An 11,678-nucleotide genomic window follows, 5' to 3' on the forward strand; every position below is an offset into this window, starting at 1 on the left:
CTTCTCGCTCTCCCTCTTGCTGAAAACACAACCAGAACAGAAACACTAGCAGAATTAGTAGGCTATTGGAAAACACACTGAAAAGAAAAACAAAAACAAAATAAATATATGGGGGCAAATCAAAGGCTTTAATTAACCTGTGGATCTCTAACCAGTTAAATAGTAGAGTAAGATTTCAGGCAGAATACGTGGTATAACCATTTAAGTACCGATGCCACCACTGAAAAGATGGAGTTGCACCAAGGAACCAAGAGGAAGGGTTTCTGTTAATGGTTTGAATCAATGCCACTGTTTCCTTTTCTACAATAGAGTGAGGTTGTCATCCCCTCTTCCTTCATGGGAGAAAGAGGAGCCTGAAGAGGTGCAGCAAGTAAAAATCCCACAAATGTCCTCAAAGCACTGCTGTCCTTCATAAGGCTGGAGAGCGGTCCAAGGCCAGTGCCAGCCCACTCGGCTCCTGCAGGTCCAAGGGGTTTCTGGGAGTCTTCTCAACAGCCAGGTTTGGGTGGCTGATGATTCCCTCTATGTTAGACAGATTCTCCTCCCGCACTTCCAATCGGCACCACTGAGCCTAAGGGTCTCCCACAGGCAAGTCACTGGGGTAGCAGATCGAGGACACAGAGACACCGCATGGTCCTCTGAAGTGAGGATCAAGAGGATCCAGTTCTGTCCACACCTCTTCAGTGGAACAGTTCTACAGGTGGCTACCAAATACTGACACCCAATACCACAAGGCCCAAATACCACAAGTGATGGTGAGAGTACCACAGAGCTGTAATGACATCTTCAGTAGCCATGTCATGACAGTGAGGCCAGTTCATACCTTCCTTTCCCAGCCACAGTGTAAAACAACGTGAGAAAATCTGGCATCTTCTATCCTTTCATTCAGAAAATTCTCCAGACCCTACGATGGGACCTCCTGACACCCACTCCACCACGCACACGTCATCAACGTTATTTCAAGTCACCTGAATCAAACACCCCATCTCTATATCCAGCTGCCACAAAGCAACACAACACACGTTGGAAAGGTCTGATCCTCAGGCCTTCCTCTCCCCCAAAGGGCATCTGACACTTCTCACAAGATACACAGCTTTAAAATTAGAACTGGAAAACACCACACTGACCCTCATAGGGCTGAAGCTACCCCACAGCAGAAATCAGAACATTCCTACAACCAACAATTAAACAACCGAAACCTTCCCAAACATCCCCTTCTTTCTCTGGTTTGCTGTTGTTGCATTAATCATCCTAACACCTTTTTAATTATAATCGCAAACTGGAAGCCATGGCTTGCGATGTTATAAATACTGATTTTCCAGTTCAATTAGGCATTTGCTGTTTTCTGTTTTGATAGGAAGGGGCTGTTTGCAGCCTCCTAAAATGTTGCAATTAGTTCTCTCTGTTGAAACAGACAAGACATTAACAGACACATTTGCTGTTTCCCGTTTAATGTGCTGGAATGTTCATGCCTAAGTGTACTTCTCTCAAGCTTTGAAAGCATAGGCATATTTTTAAAAGTGGAAGAAATCAATCACAATACACACATTTATTATATATTTCTGAAGTTAGGTTATTTCTAAAACTTTCACAGGCTGTAATTTAAACTTAGAAAGCACATCTCTTCAACAGCAAGGCAACTTGTCAGCAAACAATCCTTATTTTACCTACTGGCTCTGTTAAGATGATAACATCACTTTAGCTGACAAAGCCCCTGTTTCTGTCTGACAATTGCAATTAATTACTGAGATGCAACAGAGATGGGGCCAGCCATCCAGATCTGTTTTCCAGGGAGAGAGCAAAGGGGAAAGAGAGAAGGAAAAAAAAAAAAAAAAGCAAAGGAGCTTTGCCTTTTGGGCTTCTGCTCCAGTGTTTTTTAAATGTTATGGTTGGCAAGAAAGCCAGATTACTAATTTATTTTACCTGCACTTAACTTTCTACTTTCCTCTCCTTTCCCTCACCGCTGGGAGACGGTGGAAGAGAAGGGAGATGAACATCTCACAAGACATAAGCTCTAATCTGTTGCCAAGGAGGTGCCAGTTAGAAAGGGCAGGGGTGCAGGATGTAAAAACTCTTAGGGCACCGACTGTCGTGCAGACCTTGATGCTCCTGATGCAAAATCAACCCAGGGTTCATGCAGCCACCTGGGGATAGAAAGTCCTGGAGATGGGGAACATCCTCAGTCTTTTCTGGCAAGCCAAAACTCACCAACATCATCTTTTTAACTGTTCCCTGTTCATTTTGCTCTAAGCTGAAAATACTAAAGTATTCCAGACACGCAAATACGTTTGAGGGCGATTTTGAGAGATTCCAGGAGATCTCAAAGCCCTTCAGTCAATCTAGCTGTCGTGCTTCATGACTTAGCGTCCCCAACGCAACAGCGTAGAGCCCCACAAGAGCCTGGGCTGGGAAACACCCCGCGGGCACCTGGGCTGGGGATTCCCAGGCGTGGAGCTAGGCAGCTTCAGAAAGCACCTCCCTGGGTGAGGAGCCTGAGGCAGGCAGGGCAGTGGGACACCAGCTCCCCTCGCCCTAAAATACAGTGATCCCTGGCCAGCCTCCAGCCCTCTCCACGCTCCCCCGAGCAGCCCTGCCAGGGTCCGCAGAGCCCTCGTGGGGCGAAGGGCTCTCGGGGAGGTGCCTGGATGTCGAAGGGCGTGGGAAGCCGCAGCTTTCCCTCTGGGTCTTCCCCACGCATCTATCCCCCGCGCCGAGCCCAGGGTCCTACCTGTACCACTCCAGCCCCTTTTCGTAGTTCCTGTCGAAGAAGTGTGGCTCTACGCCCACGGCCCGCACGTCCGGGTGGACTCGGATCGCCTCCAGCAGCGCGCGGGTGCCTCCTTTCTTGACCCCGATGATGAGCGCCTGTGGCAGCTTCTTCTCCCCATAGTCGGGGGTGCTGAGGGCGCCGCCCCTCTCGCTGCTCCCGTTGGCCGCTCTCCGGCCTGCGAGCTCCTCGTCTGTGGTGCTGGACTCCTGCGCTTCGCTCTCCAGCAGCGCGCTCTGCGCCGTGATCATCTCGCCAGGGGCCAGCGGGGTCCGGAGCCAGGTGTCCCGAGCGCCCCCGCCGCCACTCGCCAGCCCCCAGCCGTCGGCCCCGGGGGCAGCGGGCTGCTCGGAGGGCTCCGGGGGCTCCCCGCGGCTCGCGTTGTCCGGCGGCGGCGCGGGTGGCTGCGAGGGGGTGCCGAGGCGCACGGGGGGCGGCAGCAGAGAGGGTGGCGGCGGGCTCGGCGGGGGCTCAGCGGCGGCGCCCGGCGGCTCCTGCAGCGCCAGGGGGAATTGCAGGGAGCCCGAGCCGCCCAGGAGGCTGTAGCACAGGTAGGTGACGGACAGGGACAAGGTGCACATAAAAAGCAGCTTGCGCGCCGGCGGCCCCTTAGCAGAGGCGCCGGGCGGCGGCGGCGCGGCGAGAGGTGGAGGCGGAGGCGGAGGCGGAGGAGGTGCGGGCCACGGGGCCATCGTGGCTCCCGGCTCGCGGCGGCGGCGGCGGCGGCAGCCCCCGGCGCTGCCCGGACATGGTTTCAGCCGCCGCCACCGCCGCCGCCGCCACCGCCGCCGCCCAGCCGCCCCGGCTGCATGAAGCGACGCCGCTGCACCCCCGGCCCTGGCCGCTGTCCCGCTGCGCCGGGGGAGAGCCCGGCTGCATGGCCCCCCTCCCCACTCTTCCCGCGGAGTCCGGGTGGCCCCCCACCACCCCCCCTCAGCCTCTGGCAAGGGGACCGAGGGGGGCGCGCGGACCCGCCGGCTGCACCTGCTCCGTCTGCAGCGCCCCCGTTTCCCCGGCTCCGCCGCGGCTCCTGCTTCAGCCTCTGCCGCCGCCGCCGCGCGCTGTTGCAGCCCCGAGTTCCTTCCCCGCTGCTAACTTTCTGCCGGGAGAGAGGAGAGGCGCGGAGGGGAGGCGGAGGGGCCCGGGCGCGCGCCCCGCGCCGCCGAGGGAAGGGGGAGTGCGCCTCGCGCGCGCCTGCGGAGTGGGACACGGAATGGAGGCGTGCGCTAGGGCTGGGGCACCCAGCAAAGCGGAGATCGTGCCCTCCCCCCCCCCCGCACCCCGCCCCGCACCCCGCCCCGCACCACATTCATGCTGGAGGGGTTCCCCGCCCAATCCCGGGTGCTTCCCCTCCCCTGGGAGCCTGGGACGCCAGTTTCTCCTTCCCTCTGCCGATACTTTCAGAGATGTAGAGCCCGCCGCCCGCCGCCAGTGCCGCGCACCAGGAAACTGGGGGCCACAAGATGGTGAGCTCTCGCTTCCCCTTTTCTCATGGGACTCCAAGCAAACTCGGTCCATCCGTGACCCGCCCTTCTCCCTTCCTGGACATCCTCCTGCCGTTGACACAGGAGGAATTTCTTGTCCGTACCAGGATTCCCATCCCAACTTCCATCTTTCCAGCCTCCCCATCTTAGCTTGAAGCTCCTGATTGGTGGAGCTTCGACACAAACCCACAGATTTCCTTGTCCTGGAGCTTTTGCCTCTGTCCCGCCACCGGTTGACTGTGCTTTCTGCTCCAAAAGGAGAGGCTGTCTCCTCCTCGACACCCTGAACCACAGATGCACATGCGCCCCTTGGGGGCCATTGCCGCTAAAGGAGTTCACATTTCCCTGGACTAAAATAGACTGAGACTATCATCGCCCTAATAAGCAGAGAGAAGTTATAAGCAGAGAGAAGTTGGAGAAGCTGTGTGTGTGTGTGTGCATCGCTTCATTGAATTTTAAAAAAAAAGAAAGTATCTTCTTTGCAGAGAGATTTCCGTCCCTCACCTCCCTCTTCTGGGGGGAATGGTAAACATCAGAAGGCTTTGAAACATTCAAAACTAGACTTTGCTTCCTGTTTCCTTTTGCTCAGGGAGGTAGAGGAAACGCGAGGCTGGCATAGCAGGAAGAGGCAGAGCGATCAACTGAGGCACTCCAGCGAACTCTGCTTCCTGGGGGCAGGGGCTGGCCCTGCACGCACCTGGCGCCAGTCTTTCCCAGAGGCTGGCTCCAGTGAGTCCTGTTTACCCTGCTAGCCACAGCTGGGTGCTTGGAGGGTCTCCTTTCGCCTAGAGGGCTGATGTGGTTGGCATCTCCGGTTTTGTTTGATCGCATAACGGACAACAGTTGAAAGAAAATGTATATAATGTCTAAATATTAACTAGATACCTAGTGCCAAAGAGAGAAAAAAAATGTTAATCCAATAAGACGAAGAACACAGACTTTTCCCTGAGTGAACAGAAGCTCACTGCTGCTCTCAGCTGGACGTGAGCTTCCTTCACTGCAGCTTCAGCTCAGATAAAGATTATTCCTTTAGAATATATTTTTTATGGTACACCGGAGACCTCTGAAATGCAGAGTCTGGTGTCCTGTAAATCATTTCTTGGAACTAGGGATGCTTTTTCAAACACCACGCGACTGCACTCCTGTAATGTTAATGGGAAGGGGCCAACTGGAGCTGGGAGCAGCACAGCTTGCCCTCCCTCCTTCGGCTCCAAGCCCAGCTCTGGGTGGTCGCCCAGGAGGGCCCGGTTGCAGCAAATATTGTCACTGCCGTGGTCCATCTCCCTTTTGAAGCTCAGGCACCAGGATGCCCAGCACGTGGTCCAGGGACCTCCCTACAGTCCCTGCCTGGCTCCCAGACTCCTCTATCCCCGCTCTCGGCAATCCAAATAAACCTGCTCTGTAGCTAGTTTTACTAAAGATGTGCTTTCAAATTTGGAAAGGTTTTGATAAAATGGTACTAACATTTAACCTAGAGGTGGCAAACTGGTAACAAATTAAGAGCTAAATGTGGCCAGCGCAGTGATATTAAGAAGTTTAAACTGGTTGCAATGTTGCAAAATTGAGGACTTGCCCAAAATATTTGGCTATGAGGTTTCTGCTGAAATAGTAGATCCAGCAACTTTGGGCCCCTCAGCCAGAACCGAGAGGCCCCCCTGACATGGAGCATGTGCCCTGTTCTTCACGGTGCCCCCCCAGAGTGCCCTCATACATTTATGTTACTTGCCTGGATGCTGCTAATGAGGACACTTCGCAGTGTCCCTTCTCCCTCTTGTCCACAAATAGTCCTACTTAAATAAGAGACTCTTGAAAGAACGGAACCCCGTTGGTGAAATGTTAGGCCCCACAACTGATGGGGAAGAGGTGATTTTGGGGGAGAGGAGCCTTGTAGATTTCTCACTTGGGCACTTACCTGTTTTGTTCTCCATCCAGGTTTTTTCTGGGAGCAAGCTCTTGAGAAACCTATAATGAAAAGTAGGAGCTATCTACATAGGGAGAACTCAGACTTCATTCAGCAATTCCCTGGGGGTCTGGAGACTGGGTAGAATACTTTTTTCTTTTTCCATTGCCAACACCCATGCCCATTCAGGCCTATGAGCGTTTTTACAATGCTCCTCCAACTGGTCTCCAGGCCTCCAGCGTGCCTCATTTCTCTTCATCTTCATCGTAGAGGACAATAGCAGATCAATGTCTCTGAGGCATGGCTCCACCAGTGCCCTCTCTGATGCAGAAACCTTCCTCTCACTGCCTACCTGATAGACTCTAACTCTCTGCTTTAGCACTCAAGGGTCCCTCCGCCTTTCGTGTATCCCACAGTCCTGCCAAACCGAACAGTACCCACTACCCAAAAACACACATTGCATTCTTCTCTTTCACCTCTGCCTGATCAGATGATAGAGTTAAAACAAAGCCATCATTTGCTAGTTAAGCGACTTTCGGACAGGTCATTTCACCTCCCTGACCCTCAGTTTCTGCATATGTAAGTGATGAATAGTAAGACTCACCTCATATTGTTTTTATAAAGAATTAAATTGACTTAGAGAGCATATGCAAAAACAGCTGGCTCCCTGCCTGACATGCTGCAGCCACCAATAATTATTCGGATCTAAATATTGGCTCATGCCATGCCCTGCTTCTTTTCCTATTAAAACCTTATCCTTCAAAAATCGGTGTGTACCCTTTCTTCAAAACCAACCCAAGGTGTAAACTGAAGTTCACTTTCCTAAGCCACTCAGTAACATTTATAACGCCAAGTCTAATGCCTTAGATCCTTTTTTTTAAGCAATAGAAGCTAACTCTGGCTAACTTCAGTTTTCTTATTAAAGAAATTGACTAGAAGGATTTATGGTAACTCACATAACTGAAGGGAATTTTTGAGAAATCAACAAACAAAAAGCAAAAATAAGCTTTGGAAGTCACAATATAGCATAGTGTATAGTTACTATTACTGCCGTTCACCAAATATTGTCGGCTCTTCTCTGGCACACAGAAGGGATGTATCTTCTTGGCCCCTTAAAGTCAGATGTGACTCTGTGAGCCTTTGGCGAATGAAACTTGAGCAAAAATGAGGTTGTCTCTTCCAGACAGAACCTTCGGCAAACAGTGGGAGTGTGTTTTTCCTGCCTGGCAGTTGTGCAAGAAGTTGGATCGAGCCTCTTTTAGCTGCCATCTACTCAATCCTCCAGACTGAGCAAGGCCAGCCCCTGATGACATGGAGTATGATCGAGAAATAAACCCTGGTTATTTTTAGCTGAGACTTGGGAGTTTGTTGTGAGTACAACACAACATGGACTATCTGACTGATGAAAACATACATATTATCAATTTCCTCTGCTGTTGACCAAAATGACTTCAGTGAACCCATATTAGAATTGCTTTTCACAAAAGTGGATAAGTGAAAGATTAGAAGTCTACACTGTCCCAGTAGTGTAGACAGACACCTTGTCTCATATATAGCAAAAATATTTCCTCATTTTGTCCTTTACCTGTCAATAAAAAAGTATCTCTATAGAAATCTGGAGGTAAAGCTCCAGACAAAACCAACATGGTGACAAGGAGGAACATTACATACTTGTAAGAGGAGCAACAGATAAGAAAATAATAATAATGACCGGGAACTTATAGAACCTTGCATTGAAAGGGATCTCACATGGAACTCAGGAAATATTTATAGCTGAAAGCACTACATGACAAAATCTGGTGGATGGAATTAAGCAATACTTATAAGAAAGATTATATCTTCCATATACGTATCTGAAAAGAAGAAAAATTAGAAACAAATGAGCTACTTGTTCAAGAAACTAGACAAAGAGCAAGACAGTAAAGTTAGAAAGAAAGGAAATGATAAAGATAAATGCCAAACCTTTGTTTCTATTTATTTGCTCTTTATTTATTGCTATGGACTGAATTGTGTCTCCCCACCACTCATATATGGAAGCCCTGACCCCCATTGTGACCATGTCCAGACACAAGGTCTTTAGGAAGTAATTATGGTGAAAATGAAGTCATAATGGTGGAACCCAAATCAGATAGGACTGTGGCCTCATCAGAAGTGGAAGAGATGTCTCTTTCTGTTTCTTCACACACATACACACACCCCGCCATCTGAGGACTCAGTGAGAAGGGGACCTTATGCAAGCTGAGGAGAGAGCCCTCGCCAGAACCTGACCATGCTGGCATCCTGCTCTCAGGCTTCCAGCCCCCAGAATTGTGGGAAAATAAATTTCTGTTGTTTAAGTCACCCACGCTATGGCATTTTGTTATGGGAACCCAAGCTAAGACGCTTATCTTTCACAGTTTGTTCCTAGGTTCTGGTACCAATTTCAATGTGTGTGGGGTTGGGGGTCGGGGGAGTCCCCCACACCAACAAGCAATTCTTGGGACACCAGCTGGGTGTCCTACAATTCAACCCGATTCTGACACTATGTACCCAGAGACAGCATCACATCCCACAGGCTAAGGGTTCAGCCCCACAAGACTGCCCCCACTGCAGGTGCCAAGAGCAAGTCTAGGTTGTCGCCTATGCTTCTGAGCAACTGGCTGTCAGTAGGAGGTTCTCAAGACTCTCTACTCCGGTTCAACGAATTTGCTAGAGCGGCTCACAGAACTCAGAGAAACCTCTTACTTACTAGATTACCTGTTTATTATAAAAGGATATGACTCGGGAATAGCTCGATGGAACAGACACATAGGGCAAGACATGGGGAAAGGGCACTGAGCTTCCACGCCCTCTCCAGGTAACCACTCTCCCAGAACCTGCACATGGTCACCAACCTGGACGCTCTTGGAAATCTGTCCTTTTGGGTTTTTATGCAGCCTTCGTTACACAGTCATGGTTGATTAAATCATTGACTATTGGCAATCAATTCAAGCTCCAGCGTTTCTCCCCTCCCAGAGGGTCAGGGAGTGGAATCGAAAGTTCCAACCCTCTAATCACCTTGTTGGTTTCCCTGGCAACCAGGCCCCCATCTTTCGGTTACCTAGGGGCTTTCCAAAAGCCTCTTCATTAATATAACAAAAGACACCTTTATGGCTCTTATCACAGGAAATTCCAAGGGTTTTAAAAGCTTTGTGCCAGGAACAGGGTCAAAGACCAAATATATATTTCTTATTAGAAATCACAATGTCACAGTCCACCCCCTGGTCCTCTAACTCAGATCCATTATAGCCAAACAATCATAAAGGTCAAAAGAGACTGGCACATTACTAGAATCTCATTCAGTCACTAATGATTATCCAGTCCATCATCATATCATATGAAAATGTCTCCCAGGGCGAGGCCCTTTGGGTTTACAGCTTCCATTCAATCTTGTCACATTCCGAAAGCGGGAGTCATCTCAGTAATATATGAGTTCACCCTTTCAGACGTCTGGTATAATCCAGCTAAGAGACATCGGCTCTTACTCTGAGCTTCTTTCAAGCTGTTCATGTAATATTGGATTTCCCTCATCGCATAACCCGTTTATTTATTCTCTTACCCTGAGCTGCTGTTTTTCCTTCCCTATTTATAGCCCAAACGTTCCCAGCTTTGGAAGGGACGTGAGGTTCAGCTGCTGTGCAGGTCTAGATTGCAGGAAGCAACACTAGTTTAGTAAGCGTCTCCCCTCAGTCCACTCCTGTTCACATAGGGTGAAGTTACAGGTGCAGAATTAGTGGCCTATCGTTAGCACCAGGTAATATAGTAACGTTCACTCTTAACCCCAATTTTGCCAAATGGGTGAAAGCACATCCTGCTCCATCCAGCCCTTGGAAACCATGACATAAAGGTTAAGCAACAGAATTACAGTTTCTTGCTTAGGAATCATCCCTGTTTCCAGCCCTTGTAGTTGCAGCCCTGGTCCTATGACCACCACATCAAGTGGGAGGAAAAAATGAAAAGTTGAGATCATGTTGATTCTGAACCTCTTATTTCAAGTTCGTGTGCCCAACGGGCAGTAAGCCAATCACTGAGACACTGGCGCTTGGAGATGAAAAAAGTTTTATTCGAATTGGCCAAAACAAGAAAGCAGGAGGATAGTTTCTCTCAAATCTGCCTTAACAAGAGCAGAAAGCAGAGGGTTTTATAGAGCTAGGGGACTTGGCAGGAGTTCCAGAGAAACAAAGAGACAACCTGTGTTTCTTTCACTCTCAATAAGCCCCTGGGCAGTCTGACTTCTAGGGTCAGCAACACCTGGGGGCTGCTTATCTGGTGATTGGAACTTCCTTGAAGGCATTCTTTTTCTTCTGTGAAACAAACTCATAAATCCTTGTGACCCTTGAGTCACCCCTCAAGTCAAACAAGAAAACAGCAAATTGACAAGATTAACTTCGTTGCATCTATGTCTGTGTTGGGCAGAAGGTCAAAGGTAATCTTATTGAATATTTACAGTAACCCTCAGGTACCCAGCTTCAATGAAGGGGAAAGAGAGAAAAAAGGTATAGTCATATACCAGTGTCCTCCCTTGGCAAGAATTGCCTGATCATCCCAGCGTCCTTCCCACCCCTACTTCCCCAGATACACCAGAAAAACAGATCTATCTGGTGGGGGCACTCCTTTAGCCCCACGATGTTCATGCTAAGTGTGAGCACACACTTGTGAAGGCGTTTGTCTTCATCAGGTTCCTATTACTTAGTTGCTACTTCTTTCTGATCCACAAGAGCCTCTAATGTATTAAGGATATCAGATATTTTCTCTATCATATATCTTCCAATTATTGAGTTAAGAGTTTGCTTTGACCAGTAAATTGCTTTTAGCATTTTTGATTACATATGTTTTTCATTTTTATATACTCAATCTGTCAATTATTTCCTTTATGGTTTTTACCTTTGGTGGAAAATGGTGTTCCCAAATTATGTAAGTATACGTTTTCTTCTAGACTATTTTTGGTTAATTTTCTACACTTAAATGTTTAAACCATCTAAAATTTATTTCATTATATGGTTTTACACAAGGATCTAACTTTATATTTTTCTTCATTTTCCTAGCACTAGTTATTTCTCAGCAGTTTGAAACGCAAGTGTTATATAATAAACCCGTAACATTGGTGTTTTCCCACCCAGAAATACAGAAAGCAAGTCTCCATTAATTCCATCTTCTTTTATATCTTATTGGACTTCTGCAATTTTATTGGCATAAACTCTGCACAAATCTTTGTCTAGATGAGTGTTTTGACATCTAATCGTGCTTTGTTTTCAATTTCACAAAGTTTCTTGCTCTCTTTTTGCTTCATCCATTTATTCAGTCTTTCAGTTGTCATTTTGAGCATATTCTGGGCCATGGATTAGACATAGAGGATTAAGCAGTGAGACAGAAAGCAAGATCCCTGCCTTGTGAAGGCAGAAACAATCACACAAGCAAGTTTAATAAAGTGAGGCATTTTAAAGAGAGATAATACAGAGAGCTGCGGACCATGCTGTTGGAGCATCTTAACTAGCCTACGGGCAAGAGA

At 48.6% G+C, this 11,678-nt stretch overlaps 1 protein-coding gene across 1 annotated transcript in view; it reads right to left on the minus strand.

Annotated features, from left to right (window-relative positions):
- HS3ST4 (heparan sulfate-glucosamine 3-sulfotransferase 4) overlaps nucleotides 1-3,858 on the minus strand; it is a 381,827-nt gene extending 377,969 nt beyond the window's left edge. The window contains exon 1 of the mRNA XM_070232057.1: nucleotides 2,729-3,858. Coding sequence (XP_070088158.1) covers nucleotides 2,729-3,459 — 731 coding nt within the window. The 5' untranslated portion in view covers nucleotides 3,460-3,858. The remainder of the gene's footprint in view (nucleotides 1-2,728) is intronic.
- Nucleotides 3,859-11,678: the final 7,820 nt, after the last annotated feature.

The sequence above is a fragment of the Equus caballus genome, chromosome 13 (genome assembly GCF_041296265.1).
Source record: "Equus caballus isolate H_3958 breed thoroughbred chromosome 13, TB-T2T, whole genome shotgun sequence".
NCBI lineage: Eukaryota > Metazoa > Chordata > Mammalia > Perissodactyla > Equidae > Equus > Equus caballus.